The sequence below is a fragment of the Coniophora puteana genome (assembly GCF_000271625.1).
Source record: "Coniophora puteana RWD-64-598 SS2 unplaced genomic scaffold CONPUscaffold_5, whole genome shotgun sequence".
Classification (NCBI taxonomy): Eukaryota; Fungi; Basidiomycota; class Agaricomycetes; order Boletales; family Coniophoraceae; genus Coniophora; species Coniophora puteana.
In genome coordinates this window covers 1025434-1053252 of record NW_006913057.1, presented here as the reverse complement: position 1 = coordinate 1053252, position 27819 = coordinate 1025434, and the positions used below count along the sequence as shown (strand labels likewise).

At 52.2% G+C, this 27819-nt stretch overlaps 14 protein-coding genes across 14 annotated transcripts; 9 read left to right on the top strand and 5 right to left on the bottom strand.

Moving 5' to 3' along the window:
- Positions 1 to 40: 40 nt before the first annotated feature.
- Positions 41 to 1543, bottom strand: CONPUDRAFT_136600 (uncharacterized protein). The gene is made up of 5 exons (XM_007769631.1): positions 1394 to 1543; positions 1187 to 1309; positions 786 to 1124; positions 543 to 728; positions 41 to 491 (listed from the first exon to the last, which is right to left on the bottom strand). Exons 3-5 carry the CDS (start codon positions 1108 to 1110, stop codon positions 100 to 102), a joined length of 903 nt encoding a protein of 300 aa, XP_007767821.1. The 5' UTR covers positions 1111 to 1124; positions 1187 to 1309; positions 1394 to 1543; the 3' UTR covers positions 41 to 99.
- Positions 1544 to 2183: 640 nt separating this feature from the next.
- CONPUDRAFT_164679 (uncharacterized protein) lies at positions 2184 to 2916 on the top strand (the record flags this gene model as incomplete). The annotated part of the gene is made up of 2 exons (XM_007769630.1): positions 2184 to 2394; positions 2452 to 2916. 2 exons carry the CDS (start codon positions 2184 to 2186, stop codon positions 2718 to 2720), a joined length of 480 nt encoding a protein of 159 aa, XP_007767820.1. The 3' UTR covers positions 2721 to 2916.
- A 233-nt stretch (positions 2917 to 3149) lies between these two features.
- On the top strand, positions 3150 to 4127 carry CONPUDRAFT_122476 (CGI-121-domain-containing protein; the record flags this gene model as incomplete). The annotated part of the gene is made up of 4 exons (XM_007769629.1): positions 3150 to 3332; positions 3497 to 3619; positions 3684 to 3860; positions 3923 to 4127. 4 exons carry the CDS (start codon positions 3150 to 3152, stop codon positions 4037 to 4039), a joined length of 600 nt encoding a protein of 199 aa, XP_007767819.1. The 3' UTR covers positions 4040 to 4127.
- Positions 4128 to 4142: 15 nt separating this feature from the next.
- On the bottom strand, positions 4143 to 5154 carry CONPUDRAFT_164677 (uncharacterized protein). The gene is made up of 2 exons (XM_007769628.1): positions 4800 to 5154; positions 4143 to 4676 (listed from the first exon to the last, which is right to left on the bottom strand). The coding sequence occupies exons 1-2, from the start codon at positions 5013 to 5015 to the stop codon at positions 4368 to 4370; spliced, it is 525 nt and encodes a 174-aa protein (XP_007767818.1). The 5' UTR covers positions 5016 to 5154; the 3' UTR covers positions 4143 to 4367.
- Positions 5155 to 5172: 18 nt separating this feature from the next.
- CONPUDRAFT_102695 (h-sco1) lies at positions 5173 to 6290 on the top strand. The gene is made up of 4 exons (XM_007769627.1): positions 5173 to 5344; positions 5409 to 5505; positions 5589 to 5783; positions 5832 to 6290. Exons 1-4 carry the CDS (start codon positions 5177 to 5179, stop codon positions 6188 to 6190), a joined length of 819 nt encoding a protein of 272 aa, XP_007767817.1. The 5' UTR covers positions 5173 to 5176; the 3' UTR covers positions 6191 to 6290.
- A 48-nt stretch (positions 6291 to 6338) lies between these two features.
- CONPUDRAFT_122469 (uncharacterized protein) lies at positions 6339 to 7058 on the bottom strand (the record flags this gene model as incomplete). Its single annotated transcript, XM_007769626.1, has 3 exons — positions 6339 to 6485; positions 6679 to 6780; positions 6979 to 7058. 3 exons carry the CDS (start codon positions 7056 to 7058, stop codon positions 6419 to 6421), a joined length of 249 nt encoding a protein of 82 aa, XP_007767816.1. The 3' UTR covers positions 6339 to 6418.
- A 479-nt stretch (positions 7059 to 7537) lies between these two features.
- Positions 7538 to 14567, top strand: CONPUDRAFT_72328 (uncharacterized protein; the record flags this gene model as incomplete). The annotated part of the gene is made up of 16 exons (XM_007769302.1): positions 7538 to 7638; positions 7753 to 7765; positions 8058 to 8162; positions 8211 to 8297; positions 8616 to 8814; positions 8867 to 10311; positions 10464 to 10890; positions 10949 to 11484; positions 11601 to 11610; positions 11701 to 11919; positions 11977 to 12614; positions 12841 to 13045; positions 13094 to 13141; positions 13201 to 13415; positions 13484 to 14167; positions 14223 to 14567. The coding sequence occupies 16 exons, from the start codon at positions 7538 to 7540 to the stop codon at positions 14565 to 14567; spliced, it is 5277 nt and encodes a 1758-aa protein (XP_007767492.1).
- Positions 14568 to 15408: 841 nt separating this feature from the next.
- On the top strand, positions 15409 to 15939 carry CONPUDRAFT_152871 (uncharacterized protein; the record flags this gene model as incomplete). Its single annotated transcript, XM_007769625.1, has 1 exon — positions 15409 to 15939. One exon carries the CDS (start codon positions 15409 to 15411, stop codon positions 15937 to 15939), a length of 531 nt encoding a protein of 176 aa, XP_007767815.1.
- A 134-nt stretch (positions 15940 to 16073) lies between these two features.
- On the top strand, positions 16074 to 18987 carry CONPUDRAFT_164675 (uncharacterized protein; the record flags this gene model as incomplete). Its single annotated transcript, XM_007769623.1, has 6 exons — positions 16074 to 16192; positions 16362 to 16523; positions 18297 to 18456; positions 18515 to 18623; positions 18684 to 18776; positions 18830 to 18987. The coding sequence occupies 6 exons, from the start codon at positions 16074 to 16076 to the stop codon at positions 18985 to 18987; spliced, it is 801 nt and encodes a 266-aa protein (XP_007767813.1).
- A 32-nt stretch (positions 18988 to 19019) lies between these two features.
- On the top strand, positions 19020 to 19437 carry CONPUDRAFT_54612 (uncharacterized protein; the record flags this gene model as incomplete). The annotated part of the gene is made up of 2 exons (XM_007769217.1): positions 19020 to 19272; positions 19334 to 19437. Coding segments are annotated over 2 exons (357 nt in total), but the record flags the coding sequence as incomplete, so codon positions are not given.
- A 1341-nt stretch (positions 19438 to 20778) lies between these two features.
- CONPUDRAFT_122466 (SGNH hydrolase) lies at positions 20779 to 22019 on the bottom strand (the record flags this gene model as incomplete). The annotated part of the gene is made up of 4 exons (XM_007769622.1): positions 20779 to 20911; positions 20985 to 21506; positions 21647 to 21729; positions 21863 to 22019. 4 exons carry the CDS (start codon positions 22017 to 22019, stop codon positions 20822 to 20824), a joined length of 852 nt encoding a protein of 283 aa, XP_007767812.1. The 3' UTR covers positions 20779 to 20821.
- A 411-nt stretch (positions 22020 to 22430) lies between these two features.
- Positions 22431 to 23656, bottom strand: CONPUDRAFT_28883 (uncharacterized protein; the record flags this gene model as incomplete). The annotated part of the gene is made up of 4 exons (XM_007769100.1): positions 22431 to 22721; positions 22786 to 22975; positions 23043 to 23399; positions 23484 to 23656. Coding segments are annotated over 4 exons (1011 nt in total), but the record flags the coding sequence as incomplete, so codon positions are not given.
- A 217-nt stretch (positions 23657 to 23873) lies between these two features.
- On the top strand, positions 23874 to 25696 carry CONPUDRAFT_164672 (uncharacterized protein). The gene is made up of 3 exons (XM_007769621.1): positions 23874 to 24600; positions 24656 to 24830; positions 24942 to 25696. The coding sequence occupies exons 1-3, from the start codon at positions 24571 to 24573 to the stop codon at positions 25487 to 25489; spliced, it is 753 nt and encodes a 250-aa protein (XP_007767811.1). The 5' UTR covers positions 23874 to 24570; the 3' UTR covers positions 25490 to 25696.
- A 923-nt stretch (positions 25697 to 26619) lies between these two features.
- Positions 26620 to 27487, top strand: CONPUDRAFT_25041 (uncharacterized protein; the record flags this gene model as incomplete). Its single annotated transcript, XM_007769095.1, has 3 exons — positions 26620 to 27112; positions 27161 to 27312; positions 27365 to 27487. Coding segments are annotated over 3 exons (768 nt in total), but the record flags the coding sequence as incomplete, so codon positions are not given.
- Between the last annotated feature and the right edge of the window lie 332 nt (positions 27488 to 27819).

Sequence of the window (27819 nt, the reverse complement as noted above, 5' to 3'; positions counted from 1 at the left end):
TCGATGTGAATGCCAAAGCAAAACTTCCAACGGTCGGTATTTATTGATATATTCATACATGATTGAAAATTTAAACACGATCCACTATTGCGAACAATTTCACTCGTGAGCACGCCAGCTTGTAGCGCTATTAATGCGATCAAGGAACTCCTGACCATATAAACTGTACCAGGATGAATTAAAATGCTCCCACTCGTCCTCCCCATTCTCGTCAACAATGGCATCGTAGAAGGCGACCTCCGTCCCAACCACAGCAATACCCACGGCTTGGTCTTTCCATCGGTCGCCGTTCGGTCCAAGTCGGTACATGTACCTGAGCAACTGTTGCATGACAAGTTTCTTTGTCTGCTCCTTCTCTTTCTCGCTCTTGCCTGCTGAGGCGATCTCCATTACGACACGGACTTTATCCTTGAGGTTTCTGCGCGGTCGGTAGAAGGAACACACGACGAAGTCCGGGAACTTCGTGCCATCCTTGCCGGTAACAACCGGATCTACGTTGTCAGTCAGCTTCGGCCAGCCTTATAGGTGCAAGAAAGACGAACTGTTGGACGTCGAGTCGAAGCTCACGTCAGCGGCCTCCATCAAGACATCTACGACATCCTCCACCCGTTCCACCCAAGTTGGGTCTATCAGCTCATCGTCATCGGTATCATAATCCTCCTTATGGAGGCTAATGTCCTCCATTACCTTCAGAAACGCGTCCCGGGGGCCAGACGGTGTAGCGTTTTCTGCAGGCGCACCATGAGCACCAACATTTCCATTTGGATCTGAGTTGTCCAACTTACCATCAGCATGCGTCTCAAGGCCAGCAATATCTCGCAAATATTCCGCCTCAGTGTAAACGAGGTACTCTTCGTCATCTTCGTCATCCGCATGTGCTTCGCGCTGTGCAGCTTCCCACTCTTTAAGCGACTTTCGGAAGAGCGCTTGAGGCTTGATAATATGCTCCTCTCGCGAAAACTTGAGATTCAGGTATCTGTCGATCGGTCCATACTGCTTGAACTGCGTGGATGGTACACGATCTTGCCAATCCTCGATGCAAGCCCGTACACTATCAAACACCTTCTCGTCATTCGGGTCGAAACTGTGGGGTTGTGCCTGTTGAGACATCGATGGTCGCTGTGCTGAAGGTGGGTAGATCAATCGACACAAACAGTGTATCCCCTCCATGACATATTAGACTCACGTGAGCAAGAGAGGGAAAACCAGGTTGTAAGTTGCCTTTAGGGTGCAGCGAGTTTCAGAGAAAGCACGGGAGCAGATAGGTGGGGATGAAAGTGTACGGGACTCGCTGCAGAGTTAGCGATGGCTAATGGAACATTTATATGCGGAAATAAGCAAGCGAAGACGTCGGGCAAAGACAATTAGTCGTAGTGCCAACAATAGTTCGCACCTTCTTTGGCTTTCAAGAGACAATAGCTCTCAAAGCAGCAATATTCGACCATGCGTCAGATGCTGAGAGCAGTGATGAGGTGCACAGAGCGAGCTATTTGTGTCCTGCAATCCCATTAGAGTGCCACAAGCTAAAACAATACGACGAGGAAGAACAATACAAGGGAGATAAAAGAAAAACAAAAGGCCGTAAAGCTCATTGTTCTGCACTGCATGGCACTGGAGGTTTTAGCAAGACCACGGAGTTGAAGGGATACAGCGGTCGAACAATAAGCTTTTGTGATCACTGGTCAAGGTTCGTGATCTTCAAGTAAACCTAATAGCCCCTTTGAAACCGCTTGATGTGTTTGATGAGCATCGGGCAGCCTTTGAGCTGGAGCATGCTGCCAGAATCGTTGAAAGGGCTGGGATGTTGAATTTGTGACCGTAATCAGAAGCGTAATTGGGCCAAAAAATGTGGAAGTTGGCAGAAAGTACTAAGTATACGGCGAGCGTTACGTTCGACGTTCAAATTCAAATTTCAAATGCTGAAGCGAAGCGCGGCCTCGACGGAGTCTGAAATTGAAAGATCAGATTGGGAAAGTCACGTGTAGTTCACTTATTGTGACGTTGTTCTCATCCAAACCATTGTCAACGCCTAAACTCAGTAGAGGCTCTTCTTATTGTCCCTACCAAGTTTAAAAGCTCTATTCTTTTGTCGTTATACCCTCCATCTCTTTCTCCTCCTGTAAACGTACGTCTCTTTCCCCGTGCATAGCACAAGGCAGTATGCTGACTAAATAAAGGACTAGATGCCGGGTAAAATATACGCGCGTGGCTTCGTCGTCGACATGGATGCCCTGAGAAGGTACCTCAACGCCTTCAACTTCAGCAAATACGATCTTCCCCCGCTCCAGCCTACAGACCCCAACCCAGAGCGCCGTGTGGGCGCCTACTACACAAGAATGGAGCGCGTTCAGAGCGAGGCACTACGCAAGGGAATACAGCTCGAGTTCTTGTACTGTGAGTCCCTGGCCCTGTGACCTCAGCTGCAGTAGACTCACTGCCTATATATTGAAGGGTTTGTCGCGCAATCTAGAGAAACGGGCGACTTCAGGACGTACTTCTTCATACCGACAGGTCGGACCTGCGAGAAAGCCGTCCGAGAATGCTGGCCGTTGTTTGACAAGGACAAGAAACGTCTTCGGCATTTCCTCACGACTGCCAAAAGTCTTCTCCCCGAGGACAAGCAAGAGACGTGTGCGCTCAAGAGGGAAGATCTCCGATGGAGGGCTGTTTCCGAGACGGCTCTGTTTCCGAATTTGCATCCTATGGTGAATGTCGACTAGTAGCCCTCTCGTTCTATTCGATGGTATCTGGTCATTGCTGGTCGTCTGACCAATGTATAACAATATGTGGAATGACATTTGACAACTAATCTTGATAAATGGAACGCGCGGAGTAGATGCCCTTTCCATTAGGTGGGGTCCGAGGGGCTGTTGAGGAGCTCGTTTCCAATAAAGTGTCGAAGTACCTCTTAAGTGCACGCATATCGGCAGTGAATCTTTGATTAATCAAAGTACATAGGACTTACATGCCGCACGTACCCGTACATCAGTTGGACATGTTGGTACAAAGTAGGTCGGGGTGCGTGACTGAGGAACGCGCCGAGACGCGTGAACGCAATCTGTCAGGACACGTGGTCTGACTTTCAAATTTCAAATTTCAATGATTGAAGCCCCTGTTACTGCGAGTCTGCGACGACAACCTTAAGCACAATGGAGACAATACACCAGCCCCAATTCCCATCCGACCTCACAGCCGTACACGTTGCCCTCTTCATTGACGTGTTCAACGCCGCCGCACTCAAAGCACGCATCGTACGTGCCGCCACCCTCACCGGCCCCGAGGGCGACGCAGAGCGCGAGGCCCTCAACTTTGCGTTCGTCGATGCCAGCCTCGTCAGTCCACTCTCCCGGATCTATCCCAGCGGCTAGCTTGTTCATTATGAATTCATACGACTACCCTATGACCATCTATAATCCTGTCGACGACAAAACACCCATGCCACTATCGCTCTTCGTCTCTATACAACGGACAAACCCAATCCCACACCTCCTTGTAGATAACAAGCGCGCTCCACCTCCAGACTGCAATCAGCCAAGCCTCACTAGCAGCAGCACAGAACACACTACGGACAAAGACCGTCCACTCCGAGATCCTGTGGGCTCTTTGTCCGACAAATAATGTACGTCTACACCCCACACGCATATACCCAAACCAGATGCTCACAAGTTCATCTGTACAATCAGATCAGCGAGGCAATCCGCAGATACGGCATCTCTGACACCTCCAAGGCCCTCTTTGTCGTGCGCGTGGACTCCGCTAGCGTCGGAGACGTCGAAGAGAGGATGAGAGGCGTCGTTGAAGGTAGGGTGGTCCCGCTGAGCACCCTCGCGGAGCTTGTGGATTGGCAAGCCGTCAAGAAGGTGAGTTCTGCATTCACGTTCAGATTTGGTGGAGCAAGAGGACTTAGTCAGTATATGCTCAGTATAACAAATTGAATACGGAACCAGCTGTCAAGAAAGCAGCTAACGTGGACGCAGAACATGCGATCATCGACAACATTGTCATCAGCTCGGTCGCGTCCAAAGGCGTCATGGCATAAATGTTCTAGTACAGCCGATCCGGAAAAGCTTGTCCGGGAGTAAAGTAGGCCAAATAATGCAAATTAATCCCGAAAAATTGCGGGAATGCGCTGAACGTGTCGTCGTGAAACGTCGTCCGCCGTCTGACGGCCATAACACCTCATTATCCTCTCAAATCGAAACAATAGCACTATGGTCTACCGAACAACTAGTGAAGATATCAAGATTCGTGCATTGTGCCTTATAGCGCAAGGCCACGAACACGAGGAGGTCGCTCGCATTCTCAACGTGTCTGAGAAGAGTATATCCCGATGGTTCAACAGCATCGATGAAAAGGGATCGCTTGCATCAGCTCGTGAGCTCTGCAGATGTCCAGCTGCACTCAATGAAGATGTCAAAGAGAACCTCAGACAGCTCCTTCTCGAGAGCCCGAACTATACCTCGATGAAATTGTTGATTGTCGTTCTTAGCCTCCGGGAGGGTTCCAGAGATGGGCTTGGGAAAGTGGGGTGCTGTACCGGTGTCCTGGTTGTCCATCCTCAAGTTCCCGTGCATCCATTTCCTGGTTGAGAGTGAGGGGATGCGGAGCACAAGCCGCTCTGAGGAGACGAGCAGAGGTAAGGAAATAGTTGTCACGGTGTTGGCCTGATCTCCGACCTTTGGCAGTTTCGTCGGCTCCAGCTTCATTGGCGACCGACCTCTCAGTAGTATTGGTGGGTGTCACAGCAGTTGCAGCTCCATTGGCGAGAGCACGGGTGGGGTCGTACAAGAGAAACTCACTGAGACTATCAGGAAAGCCCTCACGATCGCTGCGGCCATCTCGTCGTATCCGGCAACAAAAACAGCATTCCAGTAGTCGTCGGCATTTGCACAGTGCTGGCGAAAAGTTGCGTGCCACTCTCTGAACCTTTCGTTTGACGTGGCCTGGAGTTCTTCCTCAGTGTAGTTGGGGAGGGGCTCGGGATAGTTAGGGATATGTTTCGAGTGCACTGGCATGGTTTTGTCGATGTTTTGAGTGGGAGTTGATGAATAGCAGCGAGGACAACGCGCGCGACGATGCTCTCGAGGGATTTTGGTTGATTTTCTGGGTATTTCGGAATTAATTTACAATGTTTGTACTCCAAACGCCCCTGTCTCCCAACTTCCTCCGTCCCGTCATGTCCCTTCTCCCGATCCGTCAGTCTCTCCAATCTCCCGTACGCGCCGTCCTCCGCCGCACCACTCAGCCATGCCGCTCGTCGGTGCCGTCGTCGACGCGCGCAGTAGCGCGACGCGGATACGCAGACTGGCGCTCGTCTAACACGCAGGACAGAACGGCCGTGGGGGTGCGCGTCTCGCTCGGATGCATCATTGGAATCCTATACTGAACTTGCCGCGCCAACGCTGTAGGTCTTCACGCCGACGGCAGCAGCGCTGTTCGTTGCAACGGGCGCGGGCCTGTTCGTCTACTTCCGGCATGAAAAGCAGCAGCTCCTCGAGAAGCGTCGTGTGTACTATACCTTTCTCCTCTCTTCCATCCCGCTGACCTCTTCTCATTGTACCGTGTCCCCGACGTCCCATGACCCACAGAAAAAGAAATGGAGTCGCGGTCTGTCGGCCGCCCACAAGTCGGCGGACCGTTCAAGCTCCAGACGCACGACGGGCGCACGCTCACGGACGCAGACCTGCTCGGCAAATGGTCCTTTGTCTACTTCGGCTTCTCCAACTGCCCCGACATCTGCCCCGCCGAGCTCGACAAGCTCACCGCCGTCCTATCCTCCCTCGGTACGCCCTCCCCCTCCTTTCCTAAATACCACCTCACCACACCCCCAGAAAAATCCCACCCAACCGCCTCCCTCCTCCCGCTCTTCATCTCCGTCGACCCCGCACGCGACACCCCCGCCCAGCTACGCACCTACCTCGCCGACTTCCACCCCTCCATCGTCGGCCTCGTCGGCTCCTACGCCGACACGCGCGCCGTATGCAAAGCCTACCGCGTCTACTTCAGCACCCCGCCCGACGCGGACCCCGCCGGCGACTACCTCGTCGACCACAGCATCTACGTGTACCTCATGGACCCGCGCGGGCAGTTTGTCGAGGCGTTCGGGCAGTCGACCGAGGCTGCGGACGTCATCGAGCGCGTCGCACGTGAAATGGATGCATATAGGGCTGAGACGGGTGGGTTGGCGTAGACCCTTCTTCAGAAGAGCATAACCTGCTCGTTGCGATGCTGTGAGGCAGGGTAATGCAATGCTTATGTTAAGATACGCATATATAATATAGAACATTCACCACTCATTCACATTCACGCGTGTTTGCGATACTTTAAAGTCTCAAAGCACTGACTTGGTAATAGTGCTCTATTGAACGGGAGCGCACAAGATACAGCTTGTATGCGAGTGAACGTAGACGGAATCCTTCTACTCCTCTGCCTCTTCGGCCTTCTGGAGCCTGATCTTGGACATCTTCTTCATGCGCCGCATCAGGCTGGCATCCACGAGAATGCGAGACGATACAGTAGCGGACGGAGGTCGGCAGACAAAGAGGGTAAATGTGTTTGTAGAGATTCAAGACCTCCGTCAGCGACAAAGTTCCAAAAGCAAAGCAAACACGCGACACTCACTCGTCATACTGGCACCTGCACAAACACCGTCGTATTAGCCATCGATATATCAAAAACAAGAGTGCATATACGCACTTCTCGTACGTGTGCCGCTCGTTGTTACACTCCCAAGGAAGGTACATGGTCTGCTTGCGGCACGTGTTGAGCGGGATGAGCAGGCTGCCAAGTCCCAACCCATTCGTCCGATACCGCGTTACGAGTGGCATATTGTCGGCCGTAGCGAACGTATCATACGGTGCCGCGTGTGAGACATTCCAGAGACACAGGCCACAGAGCACGATCCAGGACGAAGGTTGAGCGAAGAAGCACGGTCAGCTCGGACATTCGCGGAAAACATCCAGCACCAAGGACACTCACGCAGAGCACTGGTCGCGCCATGCAATAGGGACCTTGTTGTCCTTGAGCTCCTGCTGGGACGCGGTTGTTGCTGACGGCATTGCGAAGGTGAAAGTCGGATGGTCTGGCTCTCGTCGCTGCGTGCAACGTTTGGGTCGTCGGCAGAGTGGGAATGACTTGCTTGTTTGGGGTGCGGACAGGGAATGGACTACACAAAATCGCCGCATCCCCGACTCCCGACTCCGGACTCAGTCCGACTCAGGACCTGCACGCAACTTGAAGTTAAAAATGAGAAGCGAGTGGCAGAGAAATTTATATAAAGCACGCAATGTAGCCGAATCGTATGGCTTAACGCAGACACTGGCAACGCAGTTCTCAAATTGGAGGAAGTGTGTATCAGACAAGATTAAGCTGATATAGTAGTATTAGCAGTCGCAGTGACACCAGGCTTGAAACATGCGGTACCAGTGCCACTTGCACAAGCGAAAATGAAACCCATAATTAATATTATAAGCTGGTCTTGTACTATTACACTAGCTGCATGCACGCCACTGTATACTGGTGGCACACATCCCAAATAATGAACACAGAATTCCCGAGAGGCAAAGAGTCAGATGGAGTCGGAGTCGGTCACAGGAGTCGGGAGTCGGAATCAGGAGTCGGCTGTCAGGAACTGAGTCGGTCGGCCCTCTTTGCAGCATCGTACTGATCTCCTGCCCCTCCCATCACTGTCACTCCTTTGCTCCCATCTCGGCCCTATCACAGTCATTACTATCATACCTAGTCTGCCTAAAGGACCACACCCAAGGTATGCTACTTGATGACTGTACGAACTCCTCAGCACTAAGTTTCGTCAAGGCCAGGTACTGACAGGCTCCTCGCTCGATTAGATCAGATAGGTACCCTGTCACCCACACCTCTAGTTGTGAACAGTGAGCCGGTCTTCTTGCTGACGAAACGTGCAGCACTAAACAAGCCCTCCACTCGCCCGCAGGATCATTGTCCCTCGGCCCAGGCTTATCATAACGATAGCAGGTCTTTCTTGACTCGTACGATGATATTGTTTTTGATTCTTGGGCTTGACTAATTACCTATTCCAGTCTCGTTTCTGTCTGTTGCCTGGTCGCTACTTCTGGCTTTTGGCGACTCTGTATCTCTCTGCAGACATTGTTCCTGGTCCTATTCTGTGTCCGTTTTTTCAGGTTGTGAGTCGCTTCGAACCTCCTGTCCATTCTGCTTATATTTTTGCATAGGTTCTTTATCTCTGTCGTGTGTCTTTCTACCTTCTGGTCTCTGGAACCCTCTGCTTGCTTTGGTCCAGCCCCGCACTGTCATCTCTTGTGAGCCCTCGTAACCAAAGTCTTGCACCTTTCACTTATACTCGTTGCTCCATAGCTTGATACTTTATAATACTCCCCTTCGAGTCCTGATTTCTTCCCGACAATATGCCTTCTTGTGTTTGATACATGAACCTGTCGGCCTGAATCCTTTTTGTCCAAGTAAGTTTAGCTCTGTACATCCTCTTGCTTCGTGATTGACTTTTAAACCCAGTTATTGTATCTTTTGCCACATAATCCATCGTAGTCCCAACTAAGTGTTATGTTACCGGTAATTATTGTATCATCATCTATATACACCATCCTCATACTTTTTCCTAGAAATCAATAAAGTCCTTTATAGAGGGTTCCGCCAGTCCGACCTCCAACAGCCCTAGTAATCACAGCCACTCTGCAAATTTACCCCCACATGTGCCTCATTGCAATCACCCTCCAGTCGCACCTCTCTTGCAGGAGGCGGCACCACCTTCGCTTCAGCCCATCTATACTTCGCCAAATGCAGGACCCGTTGGTCTGGATTGTGAGTAGAAAGTATGCAAGCATCATTACTAGTATCATTAATTCTTTGATAGTGAATCTTCGACTACATGGATTCAACACCACTGCAAATCAAGGTCCTGCTATTTCGTCATATCCACAAGCTGCTCCTCTATCTGGCTACTCAGCACCTACATATACCCATTCATCTTCTGTTGCTCCCGGTCTGCAATTTTATTCTGGCTCTACCCCTCGCCCACAGTACCCCACCTCAGGTCTCATGCCTGCTATTATACCCACCTGCCCTATGCAGCCAACTGCACCTGTACATACTATAGGCCAGACATGCAGTTGTCAGACATCAGCGAAGCCAGCGCCTGTATCCCAAACCTTTCAGCCTCCTAAAACACATCCTCTGATGGCTAAAACAACTTCTGCTGCCCCAACTACTGTGCTCGCTCGCACTAACAATTCCCAAGAACCAAATGCTGTTACTCGCAAGTCAGGTCCAACTCGTGTTACCTCCGACAGCGAGAGTGTTTGTCTCCCTAGTGGACGGTACTGGAGCTTCTGGCCCGATGGCGAATGGGCGATGGACCTCACAGGTGCAGATACTGAAGATCCTCATACCAAAAAGCTCATGGTGCACTGGCCTTGTACTGCATATGGTACTCCCAAGGGTCACAAAGGCTCAGTGGATGCTGACACATGGGAACAAGGTGCTGTAAAGCGTCGTAGATGTAATGGAATTATCTCTTGCACTACTCCAAAATGTCCATACACCCTCCGCCCCCTCGCCGACACTATCAGGACCATCCAGAACCAGGCATCATCCACTCCATGTCTCAACTGCAAGAAATGCACTCTGAAGCATGAACCGTGTGGTGTTATGCTTCGCATATACAAGTACAAGCATGGTGCTCATGTGATGAACTCTGGTTTCCATACCCATCCTCGCATTCCCCGTCTTTTGCATCTCACACCAGACGAAGAAACACAGATCCATACTGTTATTGAAGAACACCCTATGGCTGGACCCTCAGAGCTTGTCACAGGACGCAGAGGCTTGTCTGGCCCACGGGATTCGGTTGCTGTTATCTCTTCTGTCCTGGAAAATCCCCAGCGAGTTGCTTACGAGAAGCAAAAACTGAAGAATTCCCTCAAGATGCCTTTCGAGCGAGCATGGACCGAGTTTCAAAATAAATACCCGGGTTTTATCCTCGACGATTTTACCAAGCTTGGGCCTGACATATCTGTCATTATATGCCAATCTGCATTCATGCGATCACATCTAGTTCAGGAACTTGAAGGGGGAATTGTGACTGATGCCGCACATGGTTTTTGGGCTGATCGCAACTCGGTCCTTATAACGAGTTCAGTCTACTCTGAGGATCTTTCTCACTGGATTCCTGTCATCATCACCTGGGCTAATGGAACTACTGCCGAACACTATAAACATCATTTCTCTGCGCTCTTCCACACTATGGATATTGAGCTCACCCAGCGCAATATGCATGTTACCGATGACATGTTTGCCAATGTATGCTGCACCTAATTTCTGCTTAGGAAAACTTACTCACAGTATTTTAGGTTGTTGACTTTAGCCAGGCTGAGCGTAATGGCTTTATCTGAGCTTTCACTGAATTTTGGAGAGCACACAGATACGATTCACGTTCTGAGGCAGAATTACAGAACACTGCAAAACTGCTACTCAAGGGGTGTCAGCAACATTTTTGTGCATCAGTGGAGCGTGTTCGCCGCATTGGCTGTGTTGTCAAGTCAAATCCTCAGCGGTTTGAAGAGCGTACAAAAAGCCTTATTCATATTCACGATGGCGAGGAGTTTCGGAAAGTCGTCCAAGCTATTACAGACAAGTTCCCTGATACAACTGAATGGCTTCTCTGGTGGCTACACCCAGATCGTGCTGCTATGCTCTTTCGCAAGGATACCAAAATGCCTGAGGAGATATGGGATTGGCTGCAGGATACTACGAATGCACAGGAGGCAATGCACCACAAGATGTATGCTCACATCGGCAAGGATCACGAGCTTATTTCTGGCTTTCAGTCACTGCGAGCATTTATTGCTCGCGAGGAACACCAGGCTCATGCTCGTGCAAGTAAGTCCTAGACTTCTCCGTCAAAACCCATTACTAGCTGCTGACTCATTCGTCAAAGGTGGCATATTGACAGAGTATCAGCCCACTCAGAGGTCATTGAAAAACCAAGCCAAGCATGGTCATTCAAAGCCAGACCGAGCACCGACTGCACATCAGCACTATGATCGCTCTGATTACGCGCCACCAGATACAGCTGCACAGCTTCACAAAAGCAGTCAGAAGGACTGGGTCCAAAAAGCTCTTGATCGCCTGGCCACGGGGTTTGCTGGCAACACGATATCAGTATCTCTGCAAAAAAAAGTTCATCTTGCTGCACACCCTCCATCACAGACAAACGAACACCGACAGTCATCATTTCCATGGTTTGATAACTCCTGCTGGCTGGACACAATGCTTGAACTTATCTCCTGTGCAACTTTTTGGGACTATTGGGCTAGCTTTTATCCCCGTTTCCAGGCTCTAGACAGTACCCACCCTTTGCATACACTTGGTCGGGTGATCCACCAACGTGTTACCATGGACACTACTACACTATCCATAGAAGGCCAAATCGAAATTCTGCGACTTCTGCAAGATGGTTTTCGGCGAGATCTAGTCAGTCTAGGATGCACAGAGTCATCATCTATGAATGCCTTTGGATCCCTTTCTGTTAGTACTACTGTCAATTCAATATCTCTATTGTATTCATAATCTAACCATAAACTATACAGGGATGGCTTGGTTCGCTTCTGAACATTCCTCGCAAGGATCCGCTACAGTTTATGCACGCATACTTCTAGACTCACTGTGTCACAGTGCGATCGTGCACAGGAACCCCGTCACATGCCTGTGTATCTCTTCAGAAAGAGCACTGGCAATTTGCATCAGTTCCACAAACTTCATTCTACTACCAGCTCACACGTCCACTCGCAAGCAGATATAATGGACTTGTTACTGAATGGTTCAAGACGAAGTTTTCCAGGCCCAGCAAGGACCAGCGCAGCCAATGCTGGTGTCAGCCTTTAGGCGACTCGGGGTCAGACATACACAGTAATAGCGGATGTTGTGGAACATCGTATGTTCACGACATTTATACTCATCTTCCAGTGGTCTTTATTATTGAAGTGGATGAAACTATTGCCTCACGCTCCGAATATCCTGGGTCGCCAGAATGGGACATTCCAGATATCCTACGGCCTCTCACTCTGGCGAAAGAGAAATCGCACCAGCTGGTGTACCGACTTGTGGGCCGGGCATTTTACGATGCAGAAACCTCTCATTTCAGTGCTCGTGGTGTGACATCTGATCGTCAACACATCTACTCGTATGATGGCAAAGACAAGGGACATGCTTATGTGATTGCCCGATCTTCGGTAGGGAGTCATCTTGCTGGAACTCACAAAAATCTTGGTCTTCCACCTTCGGTCTCAACATCCCTTGTCCTCTATCACCTTGAAGGAGGCACCGAGGCGCAGCGTCACTTTACCCGGCACCAGCTGGCAGAATTACAGAAAACATACAGCATTGTGCCACTTGTTCCTACCAGTTCACTGACAGCTGGGCAGGAATCAATACCTCGGGCTCTGCACATGGTAGATGAGCACCTGCTCCCTGTGGACAACAGTAGTATCTTCTGGTCAAAATTAGGCAAAAACCTCGAGTACTACAAGTTTCAGCGACCATCAGGCCAGCCCGCAACTCCATCAAATAAACCTGTGTCTCCTGTTGAGCCTCCATTCACGAAGGTATTCAGCTCAGCTCGGGCCATTCCATCTCGGCGCAAAAAAGCTGTGCGGGTGGAATCTCCTATGTCTGAACATTCGGTTCACAGCAACACTGAAACTGCTATTCAAATCGTACCCTCCGAGTCTCAGCCAGAAACACCTGTTCCGAGTCAAACTGACAAAGGCAGTTCTCTCAATCCTTTCGTTCAATTTCCTGGTAGCCCCCCTGCAAACGAGCCTTTTCCAGTGGACTGCCGCTGCGGCATTCGTGGAAATGGTCATATTCTTTGAATCGCCGAACGGGCTATTTTCTGTGACACTTGCCAAAACTGGTCGCATCTTGCCTGTCAGTACGATGGACAGGCAAGTGATCTGGGGCCACGGGCCAAATTTGAATGTGATACGTGCAGTGCGACCACTATCCGAGAGCTCATGGGGGCTAAACCTGAAAGGTAGACTGAAATTTTGCGACCTGCTGATGGCTGACTCATGTATGACAGGCCGCTTTGTGCTATCCGTGCCCAGCAAGTTCTGGCAGCTCGCCTCAAGTAAGTGACAAGAAAAATAAGTAATTCAACAAAGCTGAACTGTGGGATTATCAGACCAGGTAAAGGGGGTCTTGCCCGCTTTGGCAAATTTTGGTATCCGGTCCGCATTGTTGACACTGAAAACCTGCTGGGCAAGGCTTATTTCTTTGTAAAGTGGTGGCGAGGAAATCACTACACGTCTCCCCGGTCACCTCAAGACCTTGCACGACCTGTCCTTCTTGATGATCTGGTAGATGCTTTATGGAATGATGCAAAAGCACGTCGACAGATAAAGGTAATTAAATATTGTTAATATATTATGAATGAAGGATTACATTACTAATTTATTTTTGCTGGTTACAGCTTGGAAAATGGCAGCATTCATGGGAATCAGCAATGTCGGCCAGCATTGAAGAAACTCTTGCATCATTCACAAGTCCTATTTCCTGTCCAAGTGTGGCTATTGCCAGTGCTTTGCTGCCACACCTGGGCATGCTCACCAATATGGTCAACAGGCTGGAATATCCAGAACATTTTCCTCACTCGTTGGCTGCTCAGTATTCAGCTAAAAACCCTCAAGAAAGGCCCCCTGTTTTTGGTGGCCTGCTTACTGCTAGTGATGCAGCACAGATTGCCCGCTGGATCCTCCTTAATGTTCCTGGTTCAGCTTCGGGCATTGCATGGCCATGGCATAATCATTGGCCCCACTCGCATGCTTCTGCCATTGTATATGCTACCCGACTGGCGGGTACAATTCCGTCAAATGCTGAAATAGTTGAAACCCAGGACATTTTAACTGTAGCATGGGAGCATCTGCTCAAGGCCCGTCTCCAGGGTGTTGAAGCACAGCTTCGCCAGGTAGACGTCGACTGGGAATGTCTGCATCTCCTAGAGCAGAGAATGTTTACTGACTCTCCTGAAGCCGGAGTCGCTGGTAATGAGCAGTGGGGTTGGGATATTGGTCGCCATCAAGATAACTGGAGTCCATATGCTGGTGTTCCTTCTCACTGGAAAGAATACCGTGTTGAGCACGAAGATGAGCTCGAGGTAACAGGTATCAGTTTAATTAATATTAGGCAGAAGCTGACTGGGTTTACAATAGGTAGGTAGCCAGTTCTCAGGGACACCTGATGATACTGTCCCGACCGCAATCGCTGGCGAGGTTACCGAGTGCCCGCCACTACCACGAAAACATATACCCAAACCTCGCAGAAAGAAAAGGAAGCCAGAAGAAAGCCAGTCCGAGGCTGTTCCTGCTGGCCCAGGCAGTGCGAAACGACTTCGGTCAGGGGCTAGACTTGTTGGAATTGACAAGGCATCACGCAGTCCGACGGTGCCCCAACGTCGGCCGTGTTCCTCCATCGTGGTTGCAGCGCAGGCGATGCCAGATTTCGGTGGCATCAACGCTGCGACGCAGGCGCCAACATCGGACATGTCAACATTGTGATTATACCCTTTTCGTATATGTTTCCTGTCGTTTATTTGATATTCTGACTGCATGCCAGTTCGTTACGTTTCGTTGTATTCGATTCCCTGACGTTCCTTTCATTGATCTCATGTGTTTTTTGTGGTCATTTCTTATGTGTCATTATCTCGGCTTCGTGATACCGGAGATTCGTAGAATCTCACTTATACCAGACGCATTTCGATAGCAGCACCTCAGTGTTCGCATTCCCCACATTACGGCTGAGTCTAACTGCTACTGTGTGTTTAGTTACGTTGTTTCGCACTGCCAGGGCAGCATGACTGGTGTTTTCTCAGGTCTGCTGGCAGTTACAGGAGGGAGAGACCTGGCATAGTCATTATAGTGCCGCTGGTTTCGTACACGTAGCAGACAGGCATTTAAAACATGTACAGGCATATTATCTATATAGAAGCACTGTCCCCATATTTTTTGCGTGTCTGGCCCCATGCCGGGATCCAGGCCTGCCTCTGGTCACTGCCGGATTTACTGCTGACTACCCGGCTTGCAGAGAAAATGCGTTGACCACAGCACATGTCTGCAGAGCCCGGCAGCCTGCAGCTCGGCAGCTTCCGTTTGGCGTCAACCCCTTGGATCCGCTGTACGCGTTTTTTTTTCTGGCGGAAGATGCGGTGTCCGCGGCAGCGGTACCGGGGCGAGAGAGAAAGAGGGAGAAATGAGGCGCGGCCGCCGCGCGCGCGCCTGTATATAGCCAGCCGCCCATGTGTGCAAATAAGTGCAAACAGGTCAGCCGTCCCGCGCCTGTAACCCGCGCGTCGCCGCCGACTGCTCTCGCCGTGTCCTCCTCGCTTTCGCTACGCTCGTCATGCAGTCCCTCGGCCGCCCTCCCTTGCCCTATCCCCTCTACCCGCAACGCCTCAAAATCCTCGTCCCCCCTCAAACCCGAGCCCTTGGCCCCCGTTCTACCCCCCCCCAGTCGCGCTCGGATTGTCAAGGGCGGCAGGCGATCTCGGTGCTCGAGACCCACAAACGCACCGCAGGCGCCAAAGCAGGCGACGAGCCCCGCGCGAGGAACACCCACGCTGAGCTGGGGTCCTGCTCGCGGGCCGCGTGGCTGGCAGGACGTGAGCGGGGACCCCAACCTCACATCACAGTGCTCGAGCGCCAGGGCGACGCGCGAGGGGGCCGACACTGGGAGCGCTGCGCGATGAAGCGCCGGGGCGACGCAGGCGTCCGCGCGTGCACAAAGGAGCTCGAGGAGGAGCTACAGGACCTCGAGCGCGAGATTCGCGCGCCTGGGCGCTCGAGAGCGGCTGCGCGCTGCAGCGATGCACGACGCGGAGCACGAGTGCTAGCTGTGGACGCTGTTGTCTATCTCGAACGGTGCGTATTTTAATTTTCTCTCTTTATTCTTAATTCATATATCTAATTTAACATCTTTACAAACGGTGGAGCTGCGGCGCTTCAGTGTGAGGGCGGTGATCGGGAGCGCCCCGTGCAATGCAGAGACGCACAGCGTGGAGCCCAGCAATGAGCTCGACAACGGACGAGATTGATCGCGCGAGGGCGGTGATCGAGCGCTCAACGAGCAGCTCCGCATCAGCAAACAAGGGCCAGCCCCTCGATGAACCCGCGCGCCATGTGCCATGGTGCGTGCAGGCCCGAGGAAATGTGAGCGCGACGAGTGATGCGAGGGTGGACTGACCTGTACGTTACTACTGACTAGACTCAGTGGCCTTGGCCATCTCACTCAAAACTGACCTCAAGGACAGGCCATTCATGCCCGAAATCGCTTGCATCCTCTCCACTCCTTTCCAGTGCCACTTCTATCATGAACTCCGCTCCCTCGTCCTCTCTTTCGCTCAACGGTCAACTGCCCTCGGTCAATGGTAGCTCAGCCCTTTCCTCACCTCACCCCGACCACGACTACTCGTCGAGCCATGAATCAGCCCTCTTCTCCGCGCATAACGGATACACACAGTACGCTAGCTTTTGTCATGTTCACCGGTAACACGTCGGTCTGAATCGCAATTACCATTTTCCTGTGTGTTTCCTCCCTTGACTCCAGAGTTCCCTATCATGTTCACAACGAGCAAATAGTACACCACCTCTATCACGCGGGTTTTCAGACTGGTGTGAGTTCTATCCTTGCGCCTTGAAAGGCACATCTGACCTGGTTGTTGCCAGAACTACTCAGACACTATACTCGTGAGTGCTCCTGTCTTCCTGTGCTCTCTTGCCTTGACGCTATCTCACTGGTTCCAGCACGAGAACATATTCGTGCAACGCAGAGAGGCCTTGTGCATTTTGCCAGCTGTCGACGCCATCATCTCTCTCGAAGGGTGCGTTTTATTATTATTATTCTTTATTCTTATAATTATTTCAACATCATTACTAGTCCTGTTCCTCGACGCAGCTTCCTCAAATTTGCCCGGTCTAGAACCTGACTGCCTCTTCCTGACTCTACCGCCCATTCTCGAGGAAGCAGTTTATGAAGGCCAGCAGCAACGGGTGCCCCATTTATGCTCAGCCAGCATGCCTGAGCTCAAAGATAGCAGATATCCAAATCGATCTGCATACCCATGATCGCGCTGCACTCATTCATGACTAGGTATGACTACCTGTCCTTGTATTCCTGCCCTCTTGCACTCGTACTCTTCCTCTCGCTCTGTTGCCCTTGTCCTTGTGAGCGACTCCTAAGGCGCGAGCCCAAGAAACCAACACACGCAAAAACTACAGAAGAAGGTAGACGTCGAAGCCCTATACAGGACGACAACGAGAGGGAAGGCGGGGCGGGTTGACTGCTCGCCGACGTGGCAAGACTAGGTGTAGAGCTGTTAGGAGGGATTCCCACAAGAACTCACTTAGAGTCTTGGGGCGTAGATTGCTCCGACTATATACAAGTACATGGTGTTTGGTTGAACCAAACAGACTAACTAATATGGTAAGGACAGTGTGCGCACAGACCAAGCAGTGCGAGGTACTACTACTAATGGTAAACGAGTGACGTATGAGTGATGTCATGTATGACGCGTTGATGACGCGTTTATGATGTCACGATGAAGTCATAAAGAATGTCCGGGAAAGTCATGGAATGATTATGTAAGCCGGGTAAGTAAAGTAACCGAACCGGGTCATGTGACCGGTTATTGAGGTAGCCGGTCACGTGACCTATTGCATTAAGAAGTGAAGCTACGACTTCAACGACGATGCGTGAAATGTAAGTAAATCGTAAGTGTCATGACTGGTCATGCTGTCGTGAATGCGATCGCGACAGTCCTGACCTCTTGCTACAGTATTCATGGCAACTGGGGCTGGCGGTGGACCTAGAGTAACTCGCCTGAGTGGCAGACAGGGAGGGCGGCTTATAAATAGTTCAAGTGGGAATGATAGCATAATGAGTGGGACATATGTATGAATAGGCTGCCAAATAGATACATGCGGTGGGTGGATGTATTTGTCCACTCCACTCTTTGACTCTTGCCATCATGTTGAGCCCTAGGCCCACAGGACAGGAGCTAAACCAACGCTGTATGTCCCCAGTGATGATGTCAGCATGTATAACTAATGTGTTTGACCCTAGTCACTGAATGGCTTCTCAGCCCCAAAGTCATGGATAGGATTTGTAATGCTAGGTCAGAGTCCGAGCTGCAGTCCCTTATCAGGGATGCAACCCAGGTTAACCATACAATAAAAAATGTAGGTCTATTCCTGTGGACATGTATATATGTTGACCTTTTTGCTTCAGAATAGAGATGGCTTTTTGTCACGTGCTCATCGGGTACTGAGCGAGGCTCACACTGAGGCGGCTGCTGCCAGTGTACTGCACAGTTTAGAAGTGCTGAAGCAGGCCCTCAGGGAGGCTCGGCAGGTGGATGAAAGACTAGCATCGCACGAAGAGAAACGAACTGCCGTAAGTGAAACGTATTAAATTCTGCTCTGTGCTCACAGCTAAAATATATATGTTTTAGATGTATCAGCTTGGTCTTGCTCCCCGCAACCGGCTCCCGCCCCTCGAGAAGATGGCCGGTATGGGTCCTGAGCTGGCTACAAGATTTCCGACAATTCTTAGGCAACAGCGTAATACAAGAAATATGTGCCCCTCCCGCTGTGGCTACTATTACACTGAAAGCTCAGCAGATGGAGATCAGGCAAAGCGGTGGAGGGCTACAGCGGATAACGGATATACAATCATACCCGAGGATGAATCTGTGATTGTTGTATCCAAGGACGGTGGGTTACATACTTGGACTTTGCAGATTTACTAGAATATTTGGATATTCTAGACACAGGGCATTTCCGCCTTGAGTTGGCCGTCATCCGCAATGTGCTTGGTGATTCGGACTTCTCGGAGCACCTGTACCGCTGGCTTGCTGAAGTTGCAAGCTATGCATGCAGCGACCGGCGTGATGTCCGTGTACGTGATAATGCTGTGCTCCTGTGATATTTTTGCATTAATTACTAGCACAGCCCTGGCATATGGGTAAAATGGTTCAGTTAGGTTATAACGCTGGGCAACTTAACGCCCGTGTGTGGGGCCTGGCAAAAAGCTGGCTAAGGATAGTCTCGCCTGAGCTGATGGCCACCCAGGATGAAGATGTCTTGGCAGCTATGAATCTTTTTTGGTGTGCGGCATCTGTGGTGATGCCCGAGGAGCTCATAACGGAAATCACCAAAGTGCTTACAGAAGAAAGCATGCCATTCATGGCAACAAGGAGCATTCCCGAGTGTAAGATTTTCTGATGATTTTGTGACTTTAAAAATGCATAATTAATACCAGCCTGCTCCAGATACCAGCTGGACCATAGAGGATGAAACTGGTCTCCGGTACCACTTTCCAGGAATGTCGCGCTGTCCTCCTGAGGGTTACATAACCCAAGATTATCAGGCGTAAGTCTATCTGTTACTGCAACAGATATATTTGCATGTGTATAATGCTATTGTTAAATGAACAGGCCTTGTCATACTGATACTACGTACTGTGGCTTTGCACTATCGTGGTATGTGCACCGCACAGCTGATCCCAAGGACACACCAAGGGACCTACAGTTTGGTGGCGGAAACTTTGTTGAAGAGAGCCTGCGGATTGTGGTCAAAGAGTCTCAAGGCACTATGCTTGGGTTCAGGCCAAAGATGCGCCATGGAACAACACTCGCACATGGGGCACATTACCTCACACTAACTCTCACTTTTTCTAAACATATCCAGGAAAGCTACCGGAAGGCCATGGGTGGGCTGGGATTGAGGAAAAGTACGGGGAGGTCTGAGTCTGATGATGAACGTGAAGAGGCTGCTTAATTCTGTTTACTCCGAGTCGTGCTGTCCAAGTCTAGTCGGTGAACAAATTCACATGTGGGATTATGATTATATGCTTCTGAACATGTCACATAGTAGGTGGATAGACTAGACTAAGTAGTCAGTTTTCCTTTTTGCATCTGGGTTCTGAACATTTTATATAATTTGTACCATGAGTACAGTATGGTTGCTCAAGAGTGGTATCAGGCTGGGTAATAAGTGAGACCTGACTCAGACCCGACTACCTGACTACCCGACTACCGACTACCCGACTACCCGACTCCGAGTCAGGTCCGAGTCAGGTCCGAGTCAGGTCCGAGTCAGGTCCGAGTCAGGTCCGAGTCGGGTCCGAGTCAGGTCCATCAGGTCCATGGTATCCAAATCCACCCCCAAGCCTTAGACAGAAGTCATCGATACATCCTTTGACACGATTTTCATTAGCAATAGCAATGATATGCTGATGAGATATTGGAGTTTTTTTGTGACATCCCTGCAATTGGAAGCTGGGGTTTATTAAGGCAATCAGAACACTGCTGGTACTAACATATATATATCTCCAAGAAACAATGCTCAGGACGAGGAAAATATAAGGTATAATGGAGTTTGTAGGATCATAATCATGTGAAGTCTTCAATTGGTCTGCAGTATGTACATATGGTCAATGTATACGGGCATGAGCAATAACACGTTAACTACACACAGATCGTGTATAGGATCAATCACCAAGGAGGGGGAAGTCAGAGTCGTGTACTGAGTCGGACTGAGTCGGACTGAGTCGGGAGTCGGGAGTCGGGGATGCGGCGAAATCCTGTAGCCCACAGGGAATCAGACAGGGGCTATTTACAACACCGTCTTTCTTTCCAACACATTACATGAAAACGAAACGAGAACAGATTCGGATTGATACATGGCGTCAGCTAAGATATGGTATCGTGCATCAGTTCCAATAAAGCGAGCCATCCACCAACCCATCACCACCGACTCTACTTTCCCCCAAACGCATCCGGAAGCCTCTCGGGCAACATATCCGGATAATGCTCCCTAATCGCATGCACCACCATATTATACACCAACTACCCCCACCATCATCAGCATTAATTCCACCCCACCCACTCACACCAACTAAAACAACCATCAAGCACTCACCTCATACCCCTCCCTATTCAAATGCAACCCATCCACCAAAAACCGCGCCACATACGCCTCCCCAACAGCCGCAACGCTCAGCCCCGCCCACACGTCCACAACCGGCACACCCCGCTGCCTGCCCACCGCGCGCACCTCCGCCGCGTACGCCCGTGTGAGCGCGATCTGCCGCGGAAAATGCGCGAGATTCCACACCTGCGGCGCCGGCGGCGGGGGCGTGAGCAGCAGCATGCGTGTGGCCGGGTCCGGCGCCGCGTTGTGGTCTGGTGGTGGGATGTATGGCTGTGGTGTGTGTGGTGCTGTCGGATCCGAGAGCGCGCTATTATGCGATGGCGAAGGCGAAGGCGACGATGGTGTGGTGGGTGGCCCGCGCACCATGTCGATCATGCGGTGCAGGTTGAGCGTGAACTGGTGCAGCGGGACGTGCTGCCCCGTGCCTGGCGGCGCTGCGTCATTGGCGCCGAACCAGATCGTGATGAGCTCGATGGATGGTGTGCCCGGTGCATTGCGCTGCGCGAGGAGCTATACATCGCAGATGATTGCGTCGTGCGAAGAAGACAGGTCAGCCAAGTCACAAAGAAGAAGACAATCGACGGCGCCACTGAAACAAGTGGCGGCGGCGGCAGTGGATGATTTGACTGAATATTAAGGGAAAGGCTCACCTGCTCGAGCACGCGTGTCCCCCAGGTAGACTGATACCCTCCCAAGCCCCGATTAACGACATCCAGCTTTCGCACATACGCGTCTATGCATAGACACCAACGTTAGATTAACGTCCAAAAGCGCACGTGCGCATATGAAGCCCCATCAGCGTCTTGCCGCCGCCGTACCAGCTTCTCGCACCGGCAAGAGACCACGGAAAGGTAAGGTAAGCGCACCTGCAAGACGCTGCGCAAGCCCGCCCGGCTGCCAACTGCGCTGCGTGAGGGAGTCGCCAAAGAGGACGATCTCGCCAGGGAGACGCCGAGGTTTGAACGCCGTCGGGGGTTTTATGTTGCTGGACGGTGCGGGTGACAGTAGCTTTTCGATCTGCATCGATCGACCGTCGGACAGTACAATCGTTCACCAGAGCCTGGGGAATAAAACAGCGAGCGCCTGAAAATGCTGGAAGGCGGTGAAGAGATGGTGATATCTGTCATCTGGCGCCGATATGAACTGGGCGGTCGGAGAATAATATAGTCCCAGCTTATATGACGCCTTGTATGCCTCAGCGGCAGCGGGACGACATGCCGGCCGCCCAGGGAGCATTTGGGCCTGCTCATGTAGAGGATAAACACAAGCCCATATTCTCTCCCTACTGCTGCCGAGTATATGTCAGAACGTTCACCCCGCTATTGGTCAGACGCGATCTAGAGTAGGATACACTTGTTTTTGTTTCCTCATACAATCAAAGCAGCAACAAAGAAACTACGACTTTTTGCTCTTATCCTTGTCCTTGTCCTCTCCCTTCTCCTCCTGGCCCCCCTGCTGCATACTCATCTCAATCGCCCGCGCAATCGCAGCCTCCTCATCTTCCTCCTCCCCGTCCCCTCCCCCACCCATGTCCACATCCCCTTCCTGGCCCTGCGATATCGCAATGGCGCGCTTCAGCAGCTCTTCCTCGTCCGGGTCTGCCGCCGTCGGCGCGGGAGGCGCGACGGGCTGAGAGGGCGCAGTCGCGCCACCCGCGCCGCCCGAACGCGCCTGGTCCTCCGCGGCTTGCCGTGCGCGTTCTTCTTCCATCGACATGCGCAGCGCCTGCGAGGGAGCAATGCAATGTCAGTGTTGAAAGACAAGGGTGAGATGATCGTGGACGACATACCATGGCAAGCTCGGGATCGAGCGTTGGGTCGACGCCAAACTCAAAGTCGTTGCTCGCCGCGCCCGATGGTCCCGCGTCGGCACCCGTGCCCATCGCCTCGGGCGGGATACCACGGTCGTCGGCGAGGACAGACGAGGAAATGAGCACGTCCGAGAGGAGATGCGCGCCTGGAGAGATCGTTACTAGATGCCTACACAATACCAGTCAGATCCAGTAGCATATAATCTAAGAACAATAATTAGGAACGAGAAACGCACGAGTTATCGCTACTCGAAACAGTCTCTACAAACGTCCTCAGCACCCTCTCCGCGCCGCCCTCCTCCTCGCCGAGCGCATCCCCAAACAACACGAAATCAACAGCGACATTGTTCTTCTTGAGCTTGCGCGCGAGCTGATTCATGTGTGCCGGGTCGGCTGCGGCACCGTCGAGCGGCGAGGCGAGGAAGACGAGGATGCGCTGACGGAGGTTCTTGTTCTCGCGGTGCTTGAGCGCGAGCTGGGCGATGGTGAGGGCGGTGCTGAGATCGGGGAGGCCGCCAATGGAGCGAGCGATGGCGTGCACGCCCTTGAGGACCTGGCCGAGCTCTTTCGAGTGCGTGACGAGCACTTCTGGCCTGCATGCATACGAACATAACGTATAAATTGAGAGTAATCTATTTAGTATGACATATATAGAGAGATGAAGAGGCTCTGCGCACCCCTTGCCAGCCATGGTCATGACGCCGACTGTGTTTTCGGGATTGGCATCTGTCTTTGTCTGGAAGACGGTGGAGACGGCGTCCATCTGTGCGTCAAAGCGCGTCGGCTGGTAGTCGCCGTTGCGCATGTACTCCGAAGAGTCGATGATCATCATCGTTGCCTCGAGCGGCATTGTGGCAGCAACAAGCGGTAGAGGGGAAGATTAAGGGAGGAGTGGGAAGGGTATGGGGGTGTAGAGTAGAGTAGGATGTGCAGGAGGTGGAGGTGACGCGTCGCCTGGATTGGCAGGTGTCAATAGTTTCGGTCACAGTAAAGATAACAAACTCAATAGCAACTTTTCTTACTTTGCTTAGCCTTGCTCTTGCACCCAGCCTCATGTCCTGGAGTTCCTGTGCCCACTCATGTAGATCACACAGCATTTTCTCGTCATGATCACCCTCGCCCTGTCATAGCTGTGCCTCGTATTCCGCGCTCGGCGTTCGATGTCCGCTCCGTCTTTGGCCGTTTATTCGTTTCCTGACCATGGTTAACTTTGAGCCAAAGCACGAGACAGGGGCTGGAGGGTATCCAAGTTCCAGACTTGCCCCTCACAACGCCTCATTGTATCCTCTTGTGAAATCCCACCGTCCATATCTCTTCAGTCAGCCACCACCACCATCTCCGCAGCATCTTTTCTGCTGTGCCCGCATCTTTCCTGCAATCCTCTCCGCTTCTTCGACGGGCAGTGCCCTCTCGTTCTTCACTTCTAGATCCCTGCTGGTTCAGGCCTTCGAACTGGTTTCCGAAACACTACAGTAGTTCCGAGCCTGCCTACTGCTTACGTGCTGGCTGTGGACCCCCAACTCGAGGCTTCATAACCATACAAGTTCTTCTGCTCCCACTCCGCCCACGCCTCACTTCCTTCCGATCACGCTTCTGGCTGCGCCACCATCCCCTAGAGTCCTGCCGACATTCTTTCTCCTCTCGTTTCTATAGTACCCTGTGGTATATATTACCCCTCCCCTAGCCTCCTTATCATCCTTCTCCCTCTTGTTCTCACCCACACTTTACTCTCTTTACCTTCTGCGCTCCCCTTACCATCTCACAATGCCTAACCGCTTCACGCAGCACGCCGACGTACGTTTTTTTCACGCATTCGTCGTCTTGTGACTGACCACACAAACTCCTGTAGGACTCTGCCCGTCTCCCAGAGGGCATGAGACGCATCGCGTACGACGCCGACTCAGAGCGCTACACCTTCCGCGACCACTCTGGCCAGCTCTACCAATCTCACCCGGGCAACACATACGGCGAGCTCGTCGCAGTCGACGCACCCCTCCCTCCTCGTCGCAGGGTAACCATCACAGGTACATCTCCCCATATACCCCCTTAACTACTCCCCCTATCACCACCCCGGCAATCTACCTTACCTTATCTTTGCTTTACCATTCCAACCCGTACTCACCGCTCCTTCACAGAGCGCAACAGGCCCACCCCAAAGCGCACCCACGGCCCCGTTAAATCATTCGACGACATCCTCACCCGCAACTACATCGCCCCCGCCCCCGCCCCCGCCGCCGAACCCACCGCGAGCGGCATCCCCGGCACCGCCCCATCCAGCGAGGCCCTCAAACGCGCCGCATCCGGCGTCATGCGCCGCTCGCGCACACTCATCCAGCGCAAACGCCCCGGTATCATCCCTTCGGACTCGGAGCGCCGCGGCCTCCTCGACACCGACGAAAAAGCGTCCTTCTACTCCGGCCGCTCGAGCACGCTCGTCGGCGACGCCGCGTCGACGTATTCGTACGCATACGACGACGACGAGAAGGCGCCGCTCCGCACGCCGAGCGTGCGCAGCCACAACGCGAACGCGACGCCGTCCGGCATGGGTAGTCTTGGGCGGTGGACGAGTCTGCGCCGCGCGCTGCCTGATGTGCCGACGGAGCAGCCCCGCGTGGGTGCGGGCGGTTCGGGGGTCGAGCGCCAGGCGACGAAGGGCCGTGCGAGGGTGCCTGTTAAGGCGTGATTCGTTGGCTGGGAGCGAGTGTGTGGTGGGCACGGTGGTGGTGGAGGTGCGGTGCTTTCTGATCGTAATTGAATAATTTCTGCGCTGTTTTTTCGTGGTTCGTATAGTCAAAGCATGTATAGTAGCATATGGATTTCTGCCCGTTCGAATGGTCAGCGAGGTGTGAGCTGATGCCTAAAGACGACGGTACGCGTAATGACATGGCACGTGAATTTCGACGCGTCGAAACTCTTGGTCTTGTTTCTATCTCTCTGTCCTCGTCTCCGTCATTCTCCCCCTGCCATGTCTTCTTCATCCCCGGATCATCCTCTCGCTCTCGAACAATCCTGCGGTCAAGCAGAAGAACAGGCTGCTTCAAGCATTCCCCTCAGCCAAACTGTCGTCTCGTCTATGCAATTTACAACAACGCACAACTACGCCTTCAACGCTTTTGAGGTCGCGGCAAACGAAATGAAGAACAAATACACAGAAATACCCGTAGACGCAATGCTTGCCTACGTCCCGCAGCCCAGCACTCCGCGACCGCAGGTACAGCGCGATTCGTTCCAAGGCATAGGTACCATTACGCCTGAAACGGCCATGTACGATCCTTTCGTGAGCTCTCCTTACACTCAGTCTGTGTGTTGATCAGTCTGAGGAACGTCAAGATCTATGCTATGACGCCCTATTTGAAAGATGGCTGGGTTATGGTTAATTCGTTGGCGTTGTCCCACGCACCCGAGGAGCTTTGTTTGGACGACGTCAAGCCCGACATATCCGTTTACAGTTCCCCGCCTATCAATTTCGAGAAGACCGACTTCAGGAAAATAGAACTCTTCGTAGAGTGTAAGCTAGACCAACTAGACGAGCCTTTCACCACACGCGACGACCCCAGCACTAGCGACCTCGGGGTAGAACGCGACTCGCTCCGCGCCAGAGACACTCGCGGCCAGCTCGCAGCATACGCGAGCGCCATCCAGTCCTGCCAGCAGCGTACTTGCGTCTTCGGCGTCTACATCATGCAAGAAACTTGTCGACTGCTGCGCCACACTCGAAGTGGCATGGAAGTGACTCCTCTCTTTTCCTGGACCGAGACGGAGCACCTTCAGGACTTTCTTTGGCGTTACTCTCATGCGGACAACGGATCTCGTGGATACGATGCTACGTTTTGTGTGCTTCCTCCATCAGACTCTCGAGCCGAGGCTGCGCGTCGGCTGCTCGGTGCCGCTCCGTCGGATTCGCTATACAAGGTTATGGTGCATGACTATGCGAGCGGGAAAGAGCTCGACTATATCGTATCAACACCGTTCACCAACACGCACCAGCGTCCCGTCGGCCGCGGCACGCGTTGTTTCAGGGCGTACGACTGCGCCGATGGTGAGCTGGTGCTGCTGAAGGATACATGGCGGATAAGCACGTTCACTCCTGAGCGCGAGACGTACGCGTATCTGAAGCGCAGGGGTGTTAAGTGCATTCCAGACGTTTTAGCTGCGGGTGACGTGTCTGGTCAGGAGTGCGGTGTGGACGGAGGCGGTATTCAGCGTCTCGTCCATTCGAGGCTTGTTCTCAAGCAGGTCGGTGTGCCTCTTGCTAAGTTTCGGTCTACATGGGAACTTGTCAATGCTGTTGCTTATGCATTCCAAGGTACATCCTCTGATGTCTTTGCGAATTACGCTCATCGGTCACTCTCAGCTCATTGTGAAGCTTTTCGTCACGGCGTTCTTCACAGAGACGTATCAGCGGGTAATATCTTGATCGACCGTGAAAACAACCAAGGGTTCCTGATCGATTGGGAAATGGCCATGAAGGTCACCGACAACGATGCTCAAGCGTATGAAAGGACTGTAAGCCCCCCACTGCGCACTCGGCGCACGCCCTCCTGACGACGCTCGACAGGGCACATGGCAGTTCAGGTCCATCCGACTCCTGATGGATCCGAGCATCCCGCATGGGCTGCGGGACGACATCGAGTCGTTCGTCCATGTCCTGTATTGGACCGCGGTCAAGTACGCCCCAAGCAATGTGCGCGCCGAAGACCGCGCGTGGTGGTTAAGCCAATACGATCCACCCGCCCATCCAGGCCGCGGCAAGCTCCTAATCATCGAGTCGGGCAGTCGACATATCCGGCGCATGAAACTCCCTACAGAGCCACTCCGAAACATCCTCATCAACCTCGTAGACCATCTCTATCACCTCTACGACGACGACCCGGACCCGAACGCCATCCCAGCGGCAACAAAGGAGAGATTTCTGAGACACGAATGGATGACAGCCGAGCTCAAGACGGCGCTCGGAAATCCAGCGTGGCGGGCTGTGACAGACGACGGTTGGGTCAGGCGCGGAGAAGTGCA